General features: G+C 39.7%; 4 protein-coding genes across 4 annotated transcripts in view; 1 reads left to right on the plus strand and 3 right to left on the minus strand.

Annotated features, from left to right (window-relative positions):
- Nucleotides 1-11,061, minus strand: part of LOC134178976 (sperm-tail PG-rich repeat-containing protein 2-like) — a 15,057-nt gene extending 3,996 nt beyond the window's left edge. The window contains exons 1-10 of the mRNA XM_062645893.1: nt 10,886-11,061; nt 9,725-9,867; nt 8,219-8,329; nt 7,772-7,927; nt 7,634-7,709; nt 5,002-5,066; nt 4,892-4,936; nt 3,912-3,956; nt 308-412; nt 170-249 (exon numbers count right to left, since the gene is read on the minus strand). Coding sequence (XP_062501877.1) covers nt 170-249; nt 308-412; nt 3,912-3,956; nt 4,892-4,936; nt 5,002-5,066; nt 7,634-7,709; nt 7,772-7,927; nt 8,219-8,329; nt 9,725-9,867; nt 10,886-10,988 — 929 coding nt within the window. The 5' untranslated portion in view covers nt 10,989-11,061. The remainder of the gene's footprint in view (nt 1-169; nt 250-307; nt 413-3,911; nt 3,957-4,891; nt 4,937-5,001; nt 5,067-7,633; nt 7,710-7,771; nt 7,928-8,218; nt 8,330-9,724; nt 9,868-10,885) is intronic.
- A 110-nt stretch (nt 11,062-11,171) lies between these two features.
- Nucleotides 11,172-16,564, minus strand: LOC134184243 (transmembrane protein 199-like). The gene is made up of 6 exons (XM_062651883.1): nt 16,394-16,564; nt 16,230-16,303; nt 12,873-12,974; nt 11,620-11,650; nt 11,454-11,563; nt 11,172-11,382 (listed from the first exon to the last, which is right to left on the minus strand). Exons 1-6 carry the CDS (start codon nt 16,548-16,550, stop codon nt 11,308-11,310), a joined length of 549 nt encoding a protein of 182 aa, XP_062507867.1. The 5' UTR covers nt 16,551-16,564; the 3' UTR covers nt 11,172-11,307.
- LOC134184234 (uncharacterized) lies at nt 13,422-15,411 on the minus strand. The gene has a single exon (XM_062651872.1). It carries the CDS (start codon nt 15,355-15,357, stop codon nt 13,525-13,527), a length of 1,833 nt encoding a protein of 610 aa, XP_062507856.1. The 5' UTR covers nt 15,358-15,411; the 3' UTR covers nt 13,422-13,524.
- Nucleotides 16,565-17,059: 495 nt separating the features above from the next.
- LOC134198417 (hydroxyproline dehydrogenase-like) lies at nt 17,060-20,876 on the plus strand. Its single transcript, XM_062667812.1, has 10 exons — nt 17,060-17,278; nt 17,967-18,175; nt 18,721-18,788; nt 18,839-18,924; nt 18,997-19,056; nt 19,122-19,211; nt 19,892-20,038; nt 20,095-20,366; nt 20,440-20,528; nt 20,593-20,876. Exons 1-10 carry the CDS (start codon nt 17,060-17,062, stop codon nt 20,763-20,765), a joined length of 1,413 nt encoding a protein of 470 aa, XP_062523796.1. The 3' UTR covers nt 20,766-20,876.
- Nucleotides 20,877-21,443: the final 567 nt, after the last annotated feature.

The raw sequence follows: 21,443 nt of genomic DNA on the forward strand, positions 1-21,443 counted from the left end.
CATTGACTCATGGAAAGCTACAACAACATTGACTATTTCAAAACTGAAGTGCCTGCTCAAGGCAGACTTGCAACCTATAAAACAAACGACTCTGCTGCCAACCGTATTTACATACAAGGAAAACGTTAATTATTCACATAGCAAAGCTTGAACAACACAATAGACTGACCGTTTAGTCACTTCAAGGGACGTTCTTGGGTCGTTGTATGCACCCGGTGCAGGCGTATTATCTTTTACTGAAATAAATCTCTACTCACTCAACAATCAGCAATCTGGTTGTTGCCACACTCAAGTACACAAACACAACCTTTGAATATGATCCAAACGGTGCCTTTTCCGGTTGGTCAATATCAGGATCCAAATGCTCATCAAATTTCCCTGTAATATTGTACTTGCCAGGACCAGGAACAGCCTGCAAGATACGATACAGTCACACAATGTTTCATGTACAACATTGCAGCTCAAACGTCTCGACATAAAAATCCATTGTAACTCCACAAGAATAAAATTAGTTGTTTGACAGAAGCACGCACCAAGTCTGGCTGGTAGGTGTGTTTCAATTAGATTAAATTCTACATCCAAACCTCATGCATTTCAACTGTCATAATAATTATTTGTTAAATACTTGAACTCTAACAAGTTTGTTCACACACAACTTTGAGGAATGCTGTTTGTACTAAATGAGATAATGGACATACCTTTTTTTGTGCTTAACAGTTAATATTAATAATAAAAAATTAAACACACGCACGCACATGGATTTTGAGCATACAACTCTTATCAAAAAATTACTTGTTAGTCTTGTGGCCTAACCTCAATTTGCTACATATACTGTAAATCAATAACTTTTCATAAGCCATTTAATATCGTTAATTTTGTAAATTGCAAACAATTTACTAACTCAAATTGGCTACTATAACGTTTGTAACCAAAAATATCCATGCAGATGCACATACAGTACTGCCTGAATGATCGTCTTCATTGTATGGGTTGGGCAGGAGTAGCTTTCTCGGCTCGGGGTACTGTCCTGTCAACAAATTGGCTTTTGAGAGCCAAGAAATCAGAGGCATAATGAGAATGAAGTAGATATGTCAAAAGACCTATCCGGATGTTGACTGAGCCTCGTCACTTTCACACACATGTTCAAGACGTGTAAGGGAAGATTATAAACATTTTTTGTTATGAAAGAGTTTGTGGAAGTTTACAAACATTTGTAGTTAAACATTTATTTTTGACAGTAGTACGTTAAAACTACTCAATGCTGTAACAGCAGGCCAACTATTGATAATCATAACTACATGTCATATCATGTCGTTGTTGACCACACCGACATATTTATTGACTAAACAATGTACGAGTGCGTAGTTGTCACTTGACATATACACAAACCTACATTTCAGATATCTAATGTGTTCTAGATCTTGATCTTGCTGTAATGTACAGTATTTAACATTTTACAGATGGTTCTCTGTGTCTGTAGAAAACATGACAACCGTATGTGATATGTAAGACATGTTAACTCATGACTATTAATGTACAGAGGCATAACTGAACAACAATCAGCATGTCAAGGGCACATATCTAGGCATGTTTCCAGGTTACATGGAAATCCCCAAAAGGTCTGTCTTACCTAGAGCAAGAAATTCAGGCAATAATACACATGTTATATATATATACTATCATTTCATTTGTTAACTAAAGCATTAGGGCAGCCAATGTTTGTCATACGACTGAATTAAACAACTTAAACAATACTTGGGCAAGAAATGAATGAGTTGTCTATACTTACTTAATGATATAGAGATGCTATAATGACGCTGACATTCATAAAAATTGTCTTGAGCTAATAGATATACTAGTTTTACAGTATCCATAAGTACCTCGCACGTTGGTGGGTAACACATTGCAGAGTTTTCTGACCGTGTAAGTAGCCTACTGAAATGCCTCGCCCTAGGTAGACAGTACGCATATTTGTTGAAATCCTGTCTTGGAAATTACCGTAAACATACAAACTTCCTAGTAAAGTACGGAGACGTGTGAATAGTTGACTGTAGGTGACATTCAGCTTCTGAAGGTGTTCTTTGGTTGTCAAGTACACACAATCCCTAGCTACAATACATAAGGATGAGGTAACAGAACTTTATGAGGCTTTTTTGTCGCCGTTTGGTTACTTTTACGAATCATTCCTAAACTGATCTGTAGTCAAACACGGAAACGATTTTTTGAAGTAGGTTCTAAAATGAAACACGGAGGAGAAATTTGAGGTTCATATGTACATAAAAAATGGCAAATGGATAACGAGCTGGCATTTACGGTTATGCCCCCAGCCAGATGGCTGGGTTCCTGTGCACTACGCAGGAGATATGGGCCGTGCTAAGCAATCTCCTGGAGCCTGGCCAGGTGCTCGCAGGAGCACCGACTGCGACGCCAACTGTAGTGTGGGCACCCGAAGTACCAGCAGGACCCAAGTGGCTGATGGACTTTGTCACAGTCAGGGGCCTTTGCCACCCCAGTCAATGACCAGGTACTAATTTATACTCCTGAGTCGAGAGAGGCAATTGTGTGTGAGTTTCTTGCTCAAGGAAATTATGACATAACTTGCCATCACTGTGACTTGAACAAGCAACCCTGCAAGTTCCCGGATGTAAACACTCCATAGAAGACTCTCTAACCAACACACAGACACACACACAGACACACACACACAGACACACACACACACCGAGAGCTTGATGGATTGTCATATAGGACCACGCCACTTTCTGTTGTGCGACCCAGATTAGAAGCCTTGCTATGTTCGGCAATAAACCTCTTGTTATTGATATTAACTAAAAATATTCAACAAAAATCCTGCCTATGCTCCTGCATATACAACCAAGAGAGTAACTATGCATGAGGCAACCGGGGCAGTTGCCTCATTCAAAGTGGGTGTAATAGTTGAAAAATTGAGCGTGTCCATAAAAATTTTTCGAGACTTGAAAGATCAACAAAGACAACAATGTATTAACGGATTTGATACAGGGACGTAGCCGCAGGTTTGGTTGGTCCAGTTTCAACCGGACCACTTTTCAATATTTGTACTTCCACCAACAAACCATTCCCGGCAACTTCCGGAATAGAGTATAGCTGATTAAATAAGTTTTATTTAATCAATATGAGACAGCCTCATATCAAGTGCATGCAGTCCCGCAAACCAGAACGCATTCAGCTCGTAAACCTGCTCATTCTGGTTTTAGAATAGCAGATAGTACGTAAAACCAGATGGTTTTGCTTCTGTCACGATCACCTCCCTCTAATGCCTCATCACCCTATAAACTTCTTGTTTCTTACGAGACCCTCCTGGAAGTCTAAGAATTAACCGTGTGCTGCATCATACTCTGCATAGACCCAATGCATGAACATTTTTGTTTCCTAAGAGCTTAGACCCTTCTGGGAGTTTCTACAAACTATAGCCCTGTGCTGCTCCACTGTACTCTAAACAGACTCATGCATGGTTTTAGATCTAGACCTGGCCGCCTTTTCACTGCAATGTCGATGACGCTCAAGACGTTGCATTCTGTCCCTACTTTACTATGTGACACGAGAAAAGTGTGTCTGTCTGCGCATGCTCGTCTGTGCTTGCTTGCTAATTTTCAACCGGGCTACTTCCAAACTGCTGGCCACATCCCTGTGATACTACAGGTTTATAGTCTTCGTTACAAATTGATATGACATTCAATAAAGCTCAATTGGTTAGGTCACGTGACTAACGTTGGCGTCACTCTTCACGTTGATATTAACAAGGCATCTCAGTAAAATTTCTGAGGCTGGTTATATACGGTACGTAGCTCAACCGGCAAACTCATAAAGCAAAAAGAAATATTAATGTTACATTCTTAGAGTAAGTCATTACAATTTCACATGCACCATACCTTCTTCTTTTCTTGTTTTTCTACCAGCTCGTGGTAACGAGGAAGCTGTGGAGCAAACAAATCGGTTATTTATTCCACGCATTTAAATATCCACATGTTCAGAGTGCTGCATGTCGACCTTCGCAAACAACAAGATTGTAAACATTTGACATCATCAATCTCTATGTGTGACACACAAACTTTTGTAAGATATTGAGGCATATCTTTATTATAGCCCATTACAGCTGCCTGAAAACAATTATACCTTCGAGAAACCACATTCACTCTTGCCAACAAAAAATGTATTGCAGCTGTTACCATATTTTTGTCTTTATAACCAATGCACGCGTTGTAGTTCCATTACAATAATGTAATTGGTTTGCAATAATGTGAATCTGTGAGTGTCATAGTTGGGCAATTTTGCTCTGTATTTTGTAACACAGTAAACTATCCCCTCTCCTCTCTCCTCTTTGGTGTGTGTGTGTGTGTGTGTGTGTGTGTGTGTGTGTGTGTGTGTGTGTGTGTGTGTGTGTGTGTGTGTGTGTGTGTGTGTGTGTGAGTGCATGTGTGTGTACATGTGTGCGTACATGTGTGTGTGTACATGTGTGTGTGTGTGTACATGTGTGTGTACATGTGTGTACACGCGTGTGTGTGTGTGTGTGTGTGTATGTGCATGTGTGTGTGTGTGTGTGTGTGTGTGTGTGTGTGTGTGTGTGTGTGTGTGCATGTGCATGGGCGCATGTGTGCACATGTGCGTGAATGTTCGTGTTGATGTCATCGTTCCCACATCTTTTCACTAGATACTACCAACTGCATCTTCTAATCTAATATAGCAGCATTGTAATCAATCTTTCTCTATACATCCTGCTATTAACACTAACAATCAAACTTCTTGCCATGTACTACAATGCAACCATCCCAATCCTCCTTCAAACGCTATCTGTAGTCATCCTCCCTCTTTCTTTTACATACAATACGTGTCCTCCATTACACTTTCTTACCTTTGATTCGAATTTCTTGCTTCTTCCAGATGCCGATGAAGCATGCTGCAACCACAGTTCACTAAATTTAAAAAGCAAAATATGATACATCAATAGGTAGATTGACTAACAATCTCAGAGTCTTCTGCTTTCTCTTGATAATAATTGTAGTCTCCTGGACCAGGACCGATCTTTCCTAAAATGATACAATATGTACGACACAAACAAACAGACAGACTGACTGACCGACAGATAAACAGACAGACAGACAAACAGACTTACAGACAGACTGTTTTATTGATTTTAAACTTTAAATATACAACAAGCAAATCTTCAAAAGTAAATAAATCCACCTCAGTCCATTCCTCTGTTCATCAATTCAGACCCAATGGATTAAAAACTGAATATCCCTATCTCTAAATTGTCTATCTTTACTTGACCATGTGAGAGGCGAGATATTTTTCGTAAGATCAGTTGGCTGTTACATGTCTGCCATAGAACAAAAAGGCGCCGTGTCCAGTCAGTGAGAAATTCTGCTGCTGTTTTGGTATCTCCAATAGCTTCTGCCTTTTTTGCCAGTTCTTATAGCAACAATTCTGCCGACTCATCCCAGTGACCAAAATGTTCAAAGACTAGAGGAATGATTGTGGGTGTTGAGCCACTCAGCAAAACTTCCTGTCGTATTGTTCCATTTTTTTCTCTTCTCTCTTCAGTGCTGCATAGCCATCTACCTGCCCTGATTGTTTGACGATATCCAGACTCCATGGATGCGCCAAAGAAATATCCAGTTCAATATCTTTCCCAGACTCCAAATCAAAAACACAATATCGGACGATTTTCTGACTCTGCATACCTGTTTCGTGGTTCTTTGTGGTGAAATATTTGGAGCTAGTTAAGACATTCACTCCAACATGACAAAATAGTGTGGTGTTCCCAAACTGGCCCACCTCCATGTTTGCAGGTAAGCATGTGATAGCCTTCTTTATCGACATCTTTGCCACACTCACATTGGGCAATCCAATTGCTAAACGGCATTTGCAGAGCCAACCTCAAATGTGACGCTAAGCGAAATCTGTTAGGGTTCATTGCGTAGGTGCATGACATTGGAATTGCTTCCAGCCAAGCACTAGATGCTTTTCCCGTAATAGATCTAACTCTTGCTTTGTCTTTATCTGATGACAGACAGACAGACAGACAGACAGACAGACAGTGTATGTGGGAAAGTTCTCGACAAAGACGGATACCATCTTCTTAGTTGTAAACATGGAGAAGGCCCTATATGGCAGCATGATTCTGTCGTGAGTGGATGGTCTGAATGCTTGCATAAAGTTGGTCTGCACCACAGAAAAGAACCAAGAGACAGATATACAAACGATGATTGCAGACCCGATATTGTGGTGTTTGACACTGGTGAGGGATTGAACGTTGACTTAGATGTTGCCTTTGCTCATCCGTGGAGCTCTGAAGTCTTATCAAAATCGGCAGAAGAAGATGGATTCGTGGCTTCAGCAAGGGAGAAGCGAAGAGAAAGAAATATGCTAAGCCAGCCCTGTCCGTTGGAGGTACTACTAGCCCAACACTCGTCCCGTTAGTCTTTGAACATTTTGGGAGATGGGGCAAGAAGCAGAAAGATATTCAGATACTCTTGTGTCCAAAGCAAGGGACTATGAAGGGAAGAAAAACCATTCTGAGTTTGTCTGCTACTGGAGGAAACGTATAGCTCTAATTATGCAGAAAGCTAATGCTGGAGTGATACTAGGAAAATTGAAGAGGATAACAGGAGGTCGGGGAGATGGGGTCATGAGTGAAGATTTGGATATACAATGTAGCGTGCACTAGTTAATTACATACAGTTTAGTTGTAGTTTATGGTAGTTAATTAAGACTCTTTGCATTTAATGTAAATGGCATAGGTGGTTTTGTCTGTTTGTGTTGGCACAGACAGACAGACAGGCTGACAGACAGACAGACAGATAGACAAACAAAAAACAAACAGATAGACAAACAGACAAACAGACAAACAGACAAACAGATAATTTATTCTCATACAGATTCTACTCGTACAAAAGCTAGGATTTTTAAAATACAAATTAGTCCTTGCAAACAACAAAGTCATTAACTAATGGACTTGACTTTGAATGTCAAAATCAAATAATCTATCTAAATCACCATGATTAGGTGACAGTTTTGAAAGTTTTCTAAGGATAACTTTGGAATTGCATCTTTGTAGAATTGTAGAAAATCTTAGCCAGACAGACAGACAGACCAACAAAGAAACAAACAGATAGACAAACAGACAGACAAAGACAGATAGACAAACAAACAAACAGATACACAACAGACAAACAAACATACAAACAAACAAACACATAGACAAACGAACAAAAAAGACAGCCAGACAACAGACAAACAAACAAACAAACAGATAGACAAACAGACAAACAGACAGCCTGACAAAGACAGCCAAACAAACAAACAGTCAAACAGACAGTTGGTTGATTATGTTGTGTGAAACAAATATATCATATCATATTGTATTAAATCACATTTTCCCAGCTCCAAGAGCATACTTCTCTCCAATGCCATTACAATACAATAAACTGCAGCACAGTAGAAACAAAAGTCCCCAGATGCAACAGACAAACAAACAGAAAGCAATTTACTACCCATTCTAGGGTAAGACTGAGGGTAATGCAAGAACTACTAAGAAATTTTGTAGTGATCCCAAATAATTAGCAAACGTGATACACAATTCTAAACTTGCCTGCAAACTTCATTCTCTGTGATGTCAAACTCCCAAAATGTACTCCCTTATATTTCTTGGTTGTCTCAGTTTCATCCTTTGACAAATACATATGATTATAAATACCAGAAGTGCCTTAGTGTTCTCCATATTTCTAACATGAGAAACTTTGTAATACGCTGGACCCATGGTCTTGTCCCTCGTTGGTGCATCTTGTGCTACAAGCGTTCCATCCATGTCTTCATAGCCGTAACTCTGTCCTGGAGTAGGAATGGATGGTGCTGCCCTCTGACGCTCATAGCGAAGGCGACTTTTCTATTGCAGACAATCTCAGTATTACAAATTGCTCTCAGAAGTGGAATGCCCAAGAAAGTCCTGCTGAGACTGCAATGTCAGGTGCAGTGAAACACACTAGTGTACGTACAGATGCACACACATGCAGGCACACATGCACACACTGACACACACACACACACACACACACACACACACACACACACACACACACACACACACACACACACACACACACACACACACACACACACACACACACACACACACACACACACACACACACACACACACACACATCGCAGATCTTACTGAAGCTGACTTGACAGGAGGATATGTTTGCCTCAGCCAGTCTGTCGATTTTGATAACGAGTATGTCCCTGGACCAGGGGCTCTTTGCCGTGGCTGTGAAAATCGCTGACTCTAAAACAATGAACAATATTCAAGTTAAATCAGAAATTAACACAAATCAAACAACCACTAGACATGCAATATACATCTACAAGATAACAGACCGACTCAAAAAATAAAATGGGAAATAAACAGACAAATAAATAGATTGGCAAAATAGTTGAACAGATGAATCAACCGCCTGTCTGAATGACCGACAACAATCATTTATTCAACACAAACTTCTACATACAGAAACATCAAAGGCAAACAAGAAAGAAAACTCTATTTTAGTAACGTTTAAACAGGGGTGTTCCCAGGATTTTTGGAGGGCACGGCAGAAATAACCACGCCCACCTTAAATTTTGGTCCCGCCCATTCCAATTTTTATGGTGGTACCACAAAAGCTTTGATGCAGGTTTGCTTACGCTGAGATGCCACAAACTGTCGTCACAGAATGCTCAGGCACAAAAGAAACAAAGTGGTTTATCTTTTTTAAAAAAAAGGTTCTCTCTGTCTTAGTTCACTGTGCTTGACCACATGATAGCTAGATTAATACGAGTGGGAAAATTTCCAGACCTCAAGAAGTTAAGAACCTCCCTTTATTTAGGACAGGAAGGCCAGACATCTACAGACTTCGTTTGTTACCATCAGATACTCACCTAAATAGTAGGCAGAGTGCAAGACCACCACTGTTTATCTTCGAGTACTTGTATTACAATTAAGTTCATACCATATGGCAGTCTTTGTCCTAATTGGTCTTATCTTCAAACCAAGCATCCCAGGAACTACTTGTTAGCCTGAAACAACTTCCAGCTTTTCAAATACAAATACAAGTCATTGTCTTCATAGCTAATCGCTGCCTACTCATACAGCAAAGCATGGCGGGCCTGTACCAAGTGGAAGCCAAGGCATGGCGGAGCGCCTTGCCTTTTGTATGCTGGGAACAACCATGCGCTATTCGTGTAACATCCTAAAATCTGAGATCTTCGTATCTCCCTGTCCAACATGTTTATAATGGCAGTGGTGGATCTGGAAGGTAGTGCGCGCAGCATGCACCCCTCATTTTGAGCCAGAAATAACCCATGGTACACAAATCTGAGCACCAAGTTGGTCTCGTCTAATACAAAAATTCTTAGCTACCATTGTCTCTGTTCACACCTTCATCTTAAATTTGTTTAGCAGATGAAAAACAAAGTTGAAACTTCACAATTGACTGACTGAATGACTGGCATCATTTATTACACACAAACCTTTACATACAGAACGCCAAAAGTAAAATATTATCCATGACAGTTCAGGTCAGTGGAATCATCGTTACAGCAAACTACAAGTTAAAACTATAAGCATGCAAATAATAGTTGAAGACCAATTCTACTGAACAGCGCCTTAAACTGACTGACAAATGGACGAAGAAAATAGAATCACCTTAGCAGCTAGAGCCTTGCATCCAACAACTGTGCTTGGCAAAACTGGATTATAGTGTCCAGGACCAGGAGCTACCACAACCTGATCAGCCACTTGAAAAATTGAGTCACGAGTCTTCATGCAGAGAAATGGAGCATATCCTTCTGCAAACAATGAACGTACAAGTAAGTACTATGTTTGTTCAAATCCAAATGCAACTGACACATATACATAAGTCATAGAAATCATAGAATACAATAGTAGAGTACTACATAGTATTCTATGATTTCACAATAAAAAACAAAGGAAGAACACTAACCACACACAGGCATACACATACGCACAGCACACAGGCATGCACTCACGCACACATGCATGCGGCGCACGTGCACACACACACACACACACACACACACACACACACACACACACACACACACCAAAAAACTAACGTATCCTCCCAAAATCATTGAATACAAACCTCGTGGGTAATACCAACCCTAGCTACCCGATTGAGGAACGTGTCTCTCCCACTACTAGCAGCTATAGATTGATACATACATTATACATCTTCTTCACAATCTACAGGAGCTCGATCTAAACTTTAAAAAGAGATTAAAACTAGAAGCAATCTATGATATGGCATAAAAAAAAACACGTGCCAATCGTAAAGTGTGCTCTACTGAGTTGGATCCTGGGACATCAACTTTTTTGTGATAATCTCACAATCATTTTGCATTGTAAAATTTCCAACAGCAACACATCAAATAATTAAATAAATAAATAAATAATTTATTTATTATATATTATTATTTATATATTTTATTTATTTATTTTTTATTTCCTTACTATTTATTATTTATTTATTTGTCAACCCCGAGTGCTCATTCTCAAACTCATCGGAAGTTTTGGCAATATCGATCATCATTCTGACAATTTCATAGTGTGATACGTTAGCTTAGGTTGTTCAAGATAACATTTACAGACAGATACACACACACAGACACACAAACAAACAGTCTGAAGACACTACAACGTCGCTCTGCTGTACGTGCTACGTACACGGGCTTGTCAATCACTGGCTAGTATGGCGGCCGCAAAAATAGCACTTTTAGCACACGATAGACTTCTTGCGCTATCGTACATGATGACCGCGACTGTCAACTAGCGTACTAGTATTACCTGCTCCTTGTTTCTTGTCGGGGATCTCGTAGATTCCTGGACCAACATGATCAGCCGTTTCTCGCTTCGCTTGGGTCAGTTCTCTTGGCGCACGACTGTACATGATGCTAACGAACGCTCTAGAGAACCGTGTAGAGCCAGATGATCATGGACGAGTGGCTTATGATGCCATGACAACATTGAACACAACTGCCCCGGATAATCGGCATACTCTACATATAAGTCAAGACTCGATAGGAAATAAAACGTTACATGTAACTATAGCAAGACGACAAGTGGACAACCGTTTGTACTATAATTGCCTTTAAATTCTACATGTACATAATCATCGATATCATCGATGTCTAGGAGACTTTCAACAAGATATAATTGGTAGCACATAATTTTCATGTTTTTCCACAAGATCATTTATCTCAGTACTGCTAGACTTGTTTTGTAAGAAAGTACAAGTCAACAAAGAATACTACAAATGCGAACATTAAGCCTCCAATCATCCTCTACAAATGCAAAAAGGCATTCTACTTAGTACATATACACACAGAAATTCACAAAAGTACTTGCTGCTTACCCCGGTGAACTCTGCTATACTATAGCAAGCATAATAACCAAAGAAGAAAGCACCAACAACTGTGATTACAAAGTTGACTACCAAACCCAACTGTCTCTGACTTTGACGAACTGTGCCAAAACAATTGGTTGTCAAACTTCATATCATAGAAGCAAGAAAATGTTACTTTCTGATACTGCACTTGTCCCAAGATGTTTCTGTAAGGTTAACAACATATTAACTGTCATTGTAATATATATATATATATATATATATACCATATAATGTAATATAATATAATATATAATAGATAGTTTCTTACACACCATCACCTGGTGCAATCCCTCACTAAAGGGCAGACAAAGAATACTCACAATCACACTACAATCACAATCACACTATGTACAGTGTGGCTGTTTGTGTTTGCGTACATGCTTATATTCGTTAGTGTCAGATGTTGTGTAGTTTCTCTGCATGTGCCAGGAGGCATATTACACTCTAGGTTTCACTAACCTAAGCTAAGGTTTCAGCAATTTGATGAAAACACTTGGACAAAACTAAACGTGATCATAAATACTGAATTCACTTGCTTGCCTCACAAGCAAGATTCTTACAACTAGAAAAGCATCATCATTCATGCAACAAACCTTTATCCAAAATTATTGCAAATACTACTCTATCATGCCTCACATCTCTCATAACACACACACACACACACACACACACACACACACACACACACACACACACACACACACACACACACACACACACACACACACACACACACACACACACACACACACACACACACACACACACACACACACACACACACACACACACACACACACACACACACACACACACACACACACACACACACACACACACACACACACACACACACACACACACACACACACACACACACACACACACACACACACACACACACACACACACACACACACACACACACACACACACACACACACACACACACACACACACACACACACACACACACACACACACACACACACACACACACACACACACACACACACACACACACACACACACACACACACACACACACACACACACACACACACACACACACACACACACACACACACACACACACACACACACACACACACACACACACACACACACACACACACACACACACACACACACACACACACACACACACACACACACACACACACACACACCTGTACATACATTAATCAGACAAAACTTCTCATGTTGATGACATAAACATGACATATTACAATAACAAAATGACATTTATCCAACCAGTCATCATGACAGTGCTAGTGTACTGACACTGACAGTACAATTAAGTCTATGACTGACCCAAGTAACTAAACTTTTTGACCCCAGAAACTGCACAAAACAACCACATACCTTTGACAGCACTCCTAATGATACGTTTTCTACCATTCTGTCATAGTCCCTCTGGTCTTGCTCAGCTTTCAGTCTCTCTAGTCTTGCAACCAAGTCAGGATTCTACAAGAAACAATAACATGCATGTATGCCATAAGTACAAAGTGTAGTCTCACTACTACAATGACAAAATAATTATTCATTACACAACTTTCACATTCACACAACAAGAAAACATTTTGTCATTTGAATAACACTGATAATAGTTCTTGTTCAGTCAACATTCATTACACGGAGCAGGTCAGCTACTGTACCGTAATGGATACTGTACAGGTATTTGTGCTAGACTTATAATATAATGTATCTACAACCATTCTCAATATCCAAATCACAATATTTCTACCATCCTACCAATTCAATTGTTGCCATGGCTAATAGTTGCTTCTAGTTAAAAGTTATAACAATTTACATAGAATCAATAATATGATTGCGAAGTCATGCGATGGGTCCGTCATCATGCACAAGCACCACAGAGACAGACAGACATACAAACAGGCAGACAGACAGACAGACAGACAGACAGACAGATTTGTTTTATTGTCATCAAACGTCACTACTTACATCACTTGCTGCAGTACTAAAAGTTCTACTCTCCTACTGTTCTTCGTTTTAATTAATGAATAGAACTATGAATGGCTTTGTCCATCTCTAGCTTGTCTTGTCCATCCAAACAATTCAATGAAAGCCTAGATAGCTTTCTTAAAACAACTCTACTGTTACATTTCTGAATAATCACAGAAAATCTTCTTCTCCAATAGCTTCTAAACGCTGCTTCATTTTTCCTTCCCAGCATGTCTTTGGACTTCTTTGCAAGCTCATTTAAAAATTCCTCTGCTTTGGGTCCCCAACGACCGAAGTGTTCGAACACCAGAGGAGTAACAAAAGGCTTAGAACCATCTGGTAATGATTCTTTGCGATACTTTACTTCCTTCCTTGCCTCTCGTTTTGTTGCTGCATATCCACATGTCGTGGACGCTCCCTTGATGGTATCTTTGCTCCAGGGATGAGCCATAGCAACATCTATCTCTTTTGTTGTTCCTGAGTCTACGTCGTAAAATGTGATGTCTGGTCTATCTTCAGTGTGGATGTATCTGTGTCTTGGCTCAATCTGGTGGCATATGAGCAAATCGCTGAGACACTCGCTCCATCCAGAAACTAGGGTGTTGTGCGTCCAGACAGGACCTCCCCCATACTTACATGTAATCAAGTGATATCCTTCTCTGTCCAGCTCTGCTCCACACTCACATTTTACAAGGAGCTGACTGAATGGCAGACAGACACCCAACCTCAGACAAGACGCTAGACGAAATTCATTCTGCTTTAGTGCGTGCTTGTCTGAAGTGGGGACTGTTTCAAGCCATCCTCCCGCCCCTCGTCCTTGCAAGGATCTCATTCTTCCCGCGTCCTTTTCCTCAACTATTCTATTGGTAAATGTTGCTGCTTCCATGCAGGAAATGTCCGTTGATAAACGATGCTGTAGTTTCCTGGGGTTCTTGATCATCTCCTCTAGAGTGTGATATATAACTTCTTCTTCATCGTCCAAGTTTGACTTGGGAGGAAGATTAGACACTGCTTGATACAAGGTTGACCTTATGGTAGAGGAATCATTCTTAGGGCTGCTTTGATAGAGATTTTCTAAGTCTCGACACATTGATGGAAATCTGTTGGGGAGTTCTTTAAGTGAGTGTGCCCATGCTGCCAAAAATGCAGCAGGAGCTGTACCTCGAATTGACGTGAGCCCGAATCCACCGAATTTAATTTTCAGGGATGCTTGTTTCCACTTGGTGTCGTCCAACCGATCCAATCCTATGATGTCAGTGAAAGTCTTTCTGGTAAGGAGGTCATGGATACCCGCAGCTTCTGATACATCCCTGGGAGATACAGTCCTGGCAAGATGATTCATTTTTGGGACGTGGCAATGTCTGAGTAACAGAAGACTGCACTGAGGATCATCAAGATCTTTTAGCTTAGAGCAAAGTGAACTGCCATCCTGTGCTACCCTTGTACAACTTGATTGGATGTAACTAGGTGCGCCTATAGGCGTCCCCAACACATGGACTCCTACTCTTGTAATAGGAACTGTTGTAGCGAAGTGCTCTGGCGCATCTGGGTAATACAGCTTGCATTTCTCGTCTCGTATAGTCAGGCCAACATCTTTGAGGGAGCCTTTTACATCATCAAAGACTGAGATGGAAGATTCAGGCAAACCAACAACATATACGTCATCCAAATACGCCAGCATAGTTGTATCTTGATGACGGTCTTGAACTGAGGCAATGATTGGTTGTAAAGCAATTGAGAACAGGACTGGACCGAGAGGGTCACCCTGGTGAACTCCTTCCTCTGATTGTAGTTTCACTATATCTTTCCCCTTGACATAAATCAAGGTACTCGGACTGTCATACATTTGCCTCACGTGATGGTATATTTCAGGAAACACTTTCATGACCTGACTTAGAATACTGTCTCTCGATACTGAATTGAAGGCATTTTTGACATCAGTACAGAGAACAGACAAGCCTGGGTTATTCTCCATAAGGAATGAAAGGTGATGAACTACAAGCTCAGCCCCACCAGGTGTTGCAATTCCATGTTGAATTGGCTTGAAGTAAGAAGCAAAAGAACTATTCATCTGGCTACAAATAGCCTTAGCAGTAGCTCTTCGAATCACTTCACCAATCGCAATAGGTCTAACATCATCGTTTGCTTTAGGTAAGGCGATGAGACGAGACGCTGTCAGGAGAGGCAAGACTGAATTTGGAACTTTGCCTCCAGCGATTAGAGAACACACTAGATATAGCAGGTCGCAAGTTAAGTCATTCTCCAAAAGAGTATTCAGGTGCTCATAACGCCAGCCAGAAGGGCCAGCACCACTTCCTCTTGGTGCTTTCCTGATTGCATTGAAAAATGCCTCCTTTTTCAGACAGACAGACAGACAGACAAACTAACAGACAGACAGACAGACAGACAGACAGACAGACAGACAGACAGACAGACAAATAATCTATTCTCATACAGATTCTACTTGTACGTATGCTAGGATTTTTAAAAAATACAAATCAGTCCTTGCAAACAACAAAGTCATTAACTAATAGACTTGACTTTGAATGTCAAAATCAAATAATCTATCTAAATCACCATGATTAGGTGACAGTTTTGAAAGTTTTCTAACAGACAGACAGACAGACAGACAGACAGACAGACAGACAGACAGACAGACAGACAGACACTGACAGACAGACAGACAGACACTGACAGACAGACAGACAGACGGACAGACAGACGGACAGACAGACAGACATGTCATGTTCAGCTCACTCTAGAAGGCGTTGGTAAAGGCTCAAAGTAGACCTCGCAACCTTGCAATAGCTCGTGAATAGCAACTTTTCGACCTTGCAAGCATAATCGGCAACTCGTCAGCCAACACATCAGACGATTCTCAATCGATTAGATGTACGCCGTAGCTAAGAGCTCCTACGTACATTTTGTCTCCTTCAGCTCCGTCAACCAATCCTTTAGATCTGCACAACGAACAAGCATTCTCCCGTCATCTCTTCTTATCAACTGCAGTCTCTCTTCCTTTCCTTCATTCAGTTCCTCGATCAGCCGATCGCTAAGAGCCACCAGAGGATCGCACATAGTCGGATGTGTGTTAATTGGCCTCGCACTGATTATGTCGTACGCGAGAGCTAAGAGGTAATTATTGAAGTTGACCTGATCTGCACGTTTGCTGTACGTATTTTGTAATTTTATCAAAGTTGTAGTTACTCGATGGTAATACAACTGCACAGTTAATTAATTAATTAATTAATTATTAAGTTAAACTTTACAATTTCTGCTTACAATGTTTGCATCGGGACTGCTGCTTGCCTATTAAAATGATGCTACCAAATGAATCACAAACCCCAATTCAAGTTTTCAATCATTTGCGCTTAATTAATTAATGAATTAATTAATATCTGATTGTATTCTCGAACATATTAATTAATTAATCGTTTTACATAGCGATAATTATGCTGGTACAAACTCACAAGTACAGGTCAACAAAACAGTTGAACTAAAAAATTTACATGGGTGGGGCAGGACCCCCACTCTAAACGCGCGCTAAAGGGTGGAGCTGCGGAGGAGACACACGCACAGAGCCGATTATGGCTCGTTTCTTGCGGCTTCGCGAAGCGACGCACCACACGAAGTCAGGAAATTTTCGTTCTTTACTCTTTCGTACTGCTGCAGCCGGCAGTGAGGATTCCATTGATTTCAACGATGGAGCCAAATTGTTTGCACGTCGCACAGATGCGGAGATTGCACGTGCTGTGCTTGTCTTGCAACTTTGCTCTGTTGACTCGTTGGTTGATCGCAGTTTGCAGGCAAGCTACTATTCTTACGTATGATAAATAAGGAAGCGGTCTTGTTAATTAATTACTTATTAACTAAATTTATTAATAATTAATAGTGGTTAATTATTTATTAATTATCAATTAATTGTAATTTTAGTTACATACCTATGGGATGACGTTAACTAGCAAACTACTAACTTGGCCAAAATGCTGAGCAGATTGCTGCGTTGAATCAGAGAGCATACAACAATGACTGGCTGTGAGTGTCCTAATTTTTTGGTAGTTATGTCTGCTTACTGCTGAGTGCATATCTAAATAAATACAAAGTTTAACCCTGACAACGTTTTAGAAGACTCAATTAACTAAGCTTAGTTGTGAAATGTAAGCAATATGTGCATACAGTTATAATGTTGGACATGATTTAACATATGTATAAATAAAATGTGTACATTAGACTAAGAAAAATATGGTAGAACACTTTCATCATGAACGGTTTACACAAGAATAGCATTGTTTGTGTCACTTGGTAAGAGAAACAGAATGAAGAGTTTGTATTTTTATATTTTCATTTACTGCATGTCAACACCCAGAAGTGTCTGGGAGGGTTGTTTACACAAGTTCCATTTCTTGACAGTTTACTTAGTAAATGAAGTAGGATAGTAAGACAGTTGTTAGGCTCTTTGCATGGCGTCATCGTAAAGCACCTGTTTTGTTGCAGTTGATGACGTTGGGTGAAAAGTTGCTACCAAGAAATTTGTTTGAGTTTCTTATGGAGAAGACATTTTATGGCCAATTTATGCCTGGTGCTACACACGATGAAGTTATTATGCTTGCTCAACGATTGGCATCTAGTGATATTCGGTTTATAGCCACTCCTTCAATTGAGGATGAATTGGAAGAGAATGAAAGTCATAGTGGCAATAACAGGTTTTCCTGCGTTTACCTGTGTTGTGTCGTGCACTTGTTGTTAGTCTGATGTATTTGCATATTTTGTAAATATTTATTTACTAGTATTTGTGTTTAATTAATATACGAGCCATGCATACTCTTTCATAGAAAGTTTGTGTCTGTTTATACTTTTTGTCATTTTGTTGTTTTGACTACTTCCACTGTTTACTAGCTTGTTAACTAAACTTGATTAATTGCATTTCAGGTGCAGTTTAATTTGAACTCTTTTAATTAAGAAAATAAGTGCACAGTTTAGTGAGCTCAATTGAATTCACACACTACAATAGAAAACGCAAGACTCAAGATTATTTTGTATGTATGTATTGGTGTTAAATGCCTTAGGTGTCAGAACAACTGATCTCAGTGCAATCTGAAAAATTATGGATGTCTGTATATGTATACCTACAATTCTCTTAATTTGCTTAGGATTTGGACTCTTTAACTTAATTAAAGTAGTCTGACTGTTGGTGTGAGTGAAAGAATTTATTGTTATATTACGTACTACTGTTGTTGTTTGCTTGCAGTAACTTTGAACAACTGCTTGACTTCAATGCAGAGCAAGTGATGGGCTCTATTGATCTAGCAGGGATACGTTTTGTTAGCAATATGTGGTAGGTAGTGCAATGAAGGAGCAATTTACAGAAAAACTGAAACTTGTTACTGAAGACTACCAGCAAACAGCAAAGGTGGCATTTAAGCTGACAGCAATTTTCCGGCCAATCCTTTTAGTATACATATCAGTTGTTCAACACTATGCATGGACAAGGCCTATTTTCCAATGTTTCTTATACATCATGTAGAAGCTGCTGTCTTCAGGATTAATGTCTGGTGGAAGTTTTCCTGTGGAATCGCCATTGACGGTTTGTCTGCCTTGCTGGTCATTGTTATTAGTATGATGCTAGCTATAGCAGTCCTTTTTCTATAGCTTCATGAACATATGGAAGAGATAGCAGACAAGAGTGGCTCCTTGGACGAATATAATAAAGGAATGAAAAGATTTACATCTCTGACAGAAGTCAGTAGTTTGAGTTGTGTTATTGCTGCATGGTTTCATTTTGAAGGACATGATATTATAACAATTAATGTTATTTTGATAGAACTAATTAGTGGTCAGAGACAAAGCTTTGGCTGCAGATGATTGAAATGCTGCAGTTTGTTTTACTGATTGTTGTATAGCTGTCAAACTGATTATTAAATTCAACCAAATTGGGTTAAGTTAGATCTGCTTTTTAACACTGATACATTGTCCATATGATGTTTGCACATCAAACAGTAATCACTTTGTATGATAAGTGTAGTATTTCTCTAGCTCTATAGTCTCATATGTTAAAGATTTTTTTGGTTCTGTTAAGTGTTTAATAGCAGATCCAGAAGGTTCTGGAATCATTTATTGTGTATGATTATGTAAAAATGGCAAATGCATATTTGGTGGTAATATTGCAATGTGTCTTTGTGTATGACTCATAAGTTAGCATTGGTAGTGCTGGATGTGCATTTACTTACTGCTCTAGAATGAGTAGACATTAACTAAATGTTCCAGTTGGTTGGTAACTGCAGATAGTTACCGATACTGCGTAATAGTTAGTCTAAAGACATCTCTGTTGAAAGTGTGCCAACTCATCTGTATATTACACTTTTATTTCTGAATTCAGTCTTTTAATTTAACAAATCATTTAATTGATTTTGCATGATTAGAGGCTGCATTCAGGGAATCTATCGATCTTAATTTCTGGAGAGTATTCGTATATGCAGCCGGCTATCAGGAGCTTGACATTGTATATGCAGTCACTGTACAACAGGCAGTGCCCGGCTATTTTGAACACTCAGCAGACATATCTGAAGGTTGGTGTACTAGAGTATGTACATATAGCTGTTTCTCATTCTTTCCCATGATGCAGTCTGCGGAAGAAGACAACAAAATCAATTTGGCTATTGCTGACAAATGTGGATTTGTGTATGGTGTTAAGGTTGTAAGAGGTGCCTATATGGATAAAGAACGTGCTTTGGCTAAACTATATGGCTACCATGATCCTATTCATTCAACGTATGAGGACACAAACAGTTGTTATAACAGGACATTGGATGTCATCTTACAACGTACAGCAGCCAATGGAATAGCAGTTATGGCTGCAACAAACAATGAAGCTTCTGTGAAATTTGGAGTGAAAAGGTTGTAATATCTACGTTTGCTTGACAGATTGGTGTATTTTGCTAATACTTAAATAGATATGTGTACTTGGTAGAATGAGTGAGCTGGGCATCAGTCGGCAAAGTGGTCAAGCTTCGTTCGCTCAGTTGCATGGGATGTGTGACCACGTGACTTTTGCACTTGGTATATAATAAGTATAGGAGATCGACAGTACGATGTACATATACTGCAGTTGTTTTATTTCTAGGTCAAAATGGATATCTTGTGTACAAGTGCAGTCCCTATGGAGACATAAGCAGTACTATGAGATATCTCAGTCGACGAGCACAGGAAAACAGAACGGCACTGAAGGGATTGCGGAGAGAAAAGCAACTTCTCTATCAGGAATGGAAACGAAGGCAAAAGGAGAGAAGTATCTAGACTTTTAGTACTGTGTTCGTATGTTTTGTTAATTAAACTTTGATGAAATCTTTACGCTTTGGATTTCTTACATCGAACTCTACCTTGAGTTAGGTGCAAGAGAAATATACAATATGTTACTATACTTTGTCAATGTCATACTGTTATATGCCACAGTTGTTATACATATGCCACTTCACTTGTCATTTTCTTGCCAAAGTGGTGTATATTTCGTTCTCATGCACTGTCATGTCTAACTCCACTTAACAAACTTTAGGCCTGTAAACAGACCATATTTAGCTCTAGAACCATTGATTATATCAAAGATGATTTGCTGTTTAGTTTCATGCAGTCAGCTCCTCCCCTTTTTGACTTCCGTTGGTGGGGACAGGACGCGCGCGCGCACACACACACACACACACACACACACACACACACACACACACACACACACACACACACACACACACACACACACACACCACACACACACACACACACACACACACACACACACACCACCACCACCACCACCACCACCACCACCACCACCTCAAAGTTTTCTTAGTAAAAAAGCTATAATTTAATTATATTTGAATTCGTAAATACTAATCACTAAATTGCATTCTACAAACACCATTTGATCACAAAAATGCGAACAAAAATTCAGGTCTGTATTTACACGTTGCATGAGTTTGC

The sequence above is a fragment of the Corticium candelabrum genome, chromosome 1, assembly GCF_963422355.1.
Source record: "Corticium candelabrum chromosome 1, ooCorCand1.1, whole genome shotgun sequence".
Classification (NCBI taxonomy): domain Eukaryota; kingdom Metazoa; phylum Porifera; class Homoscleromorpha; order Homosclerophorida; family Plakinidae; genus Corticium; species Corticium candelabrum.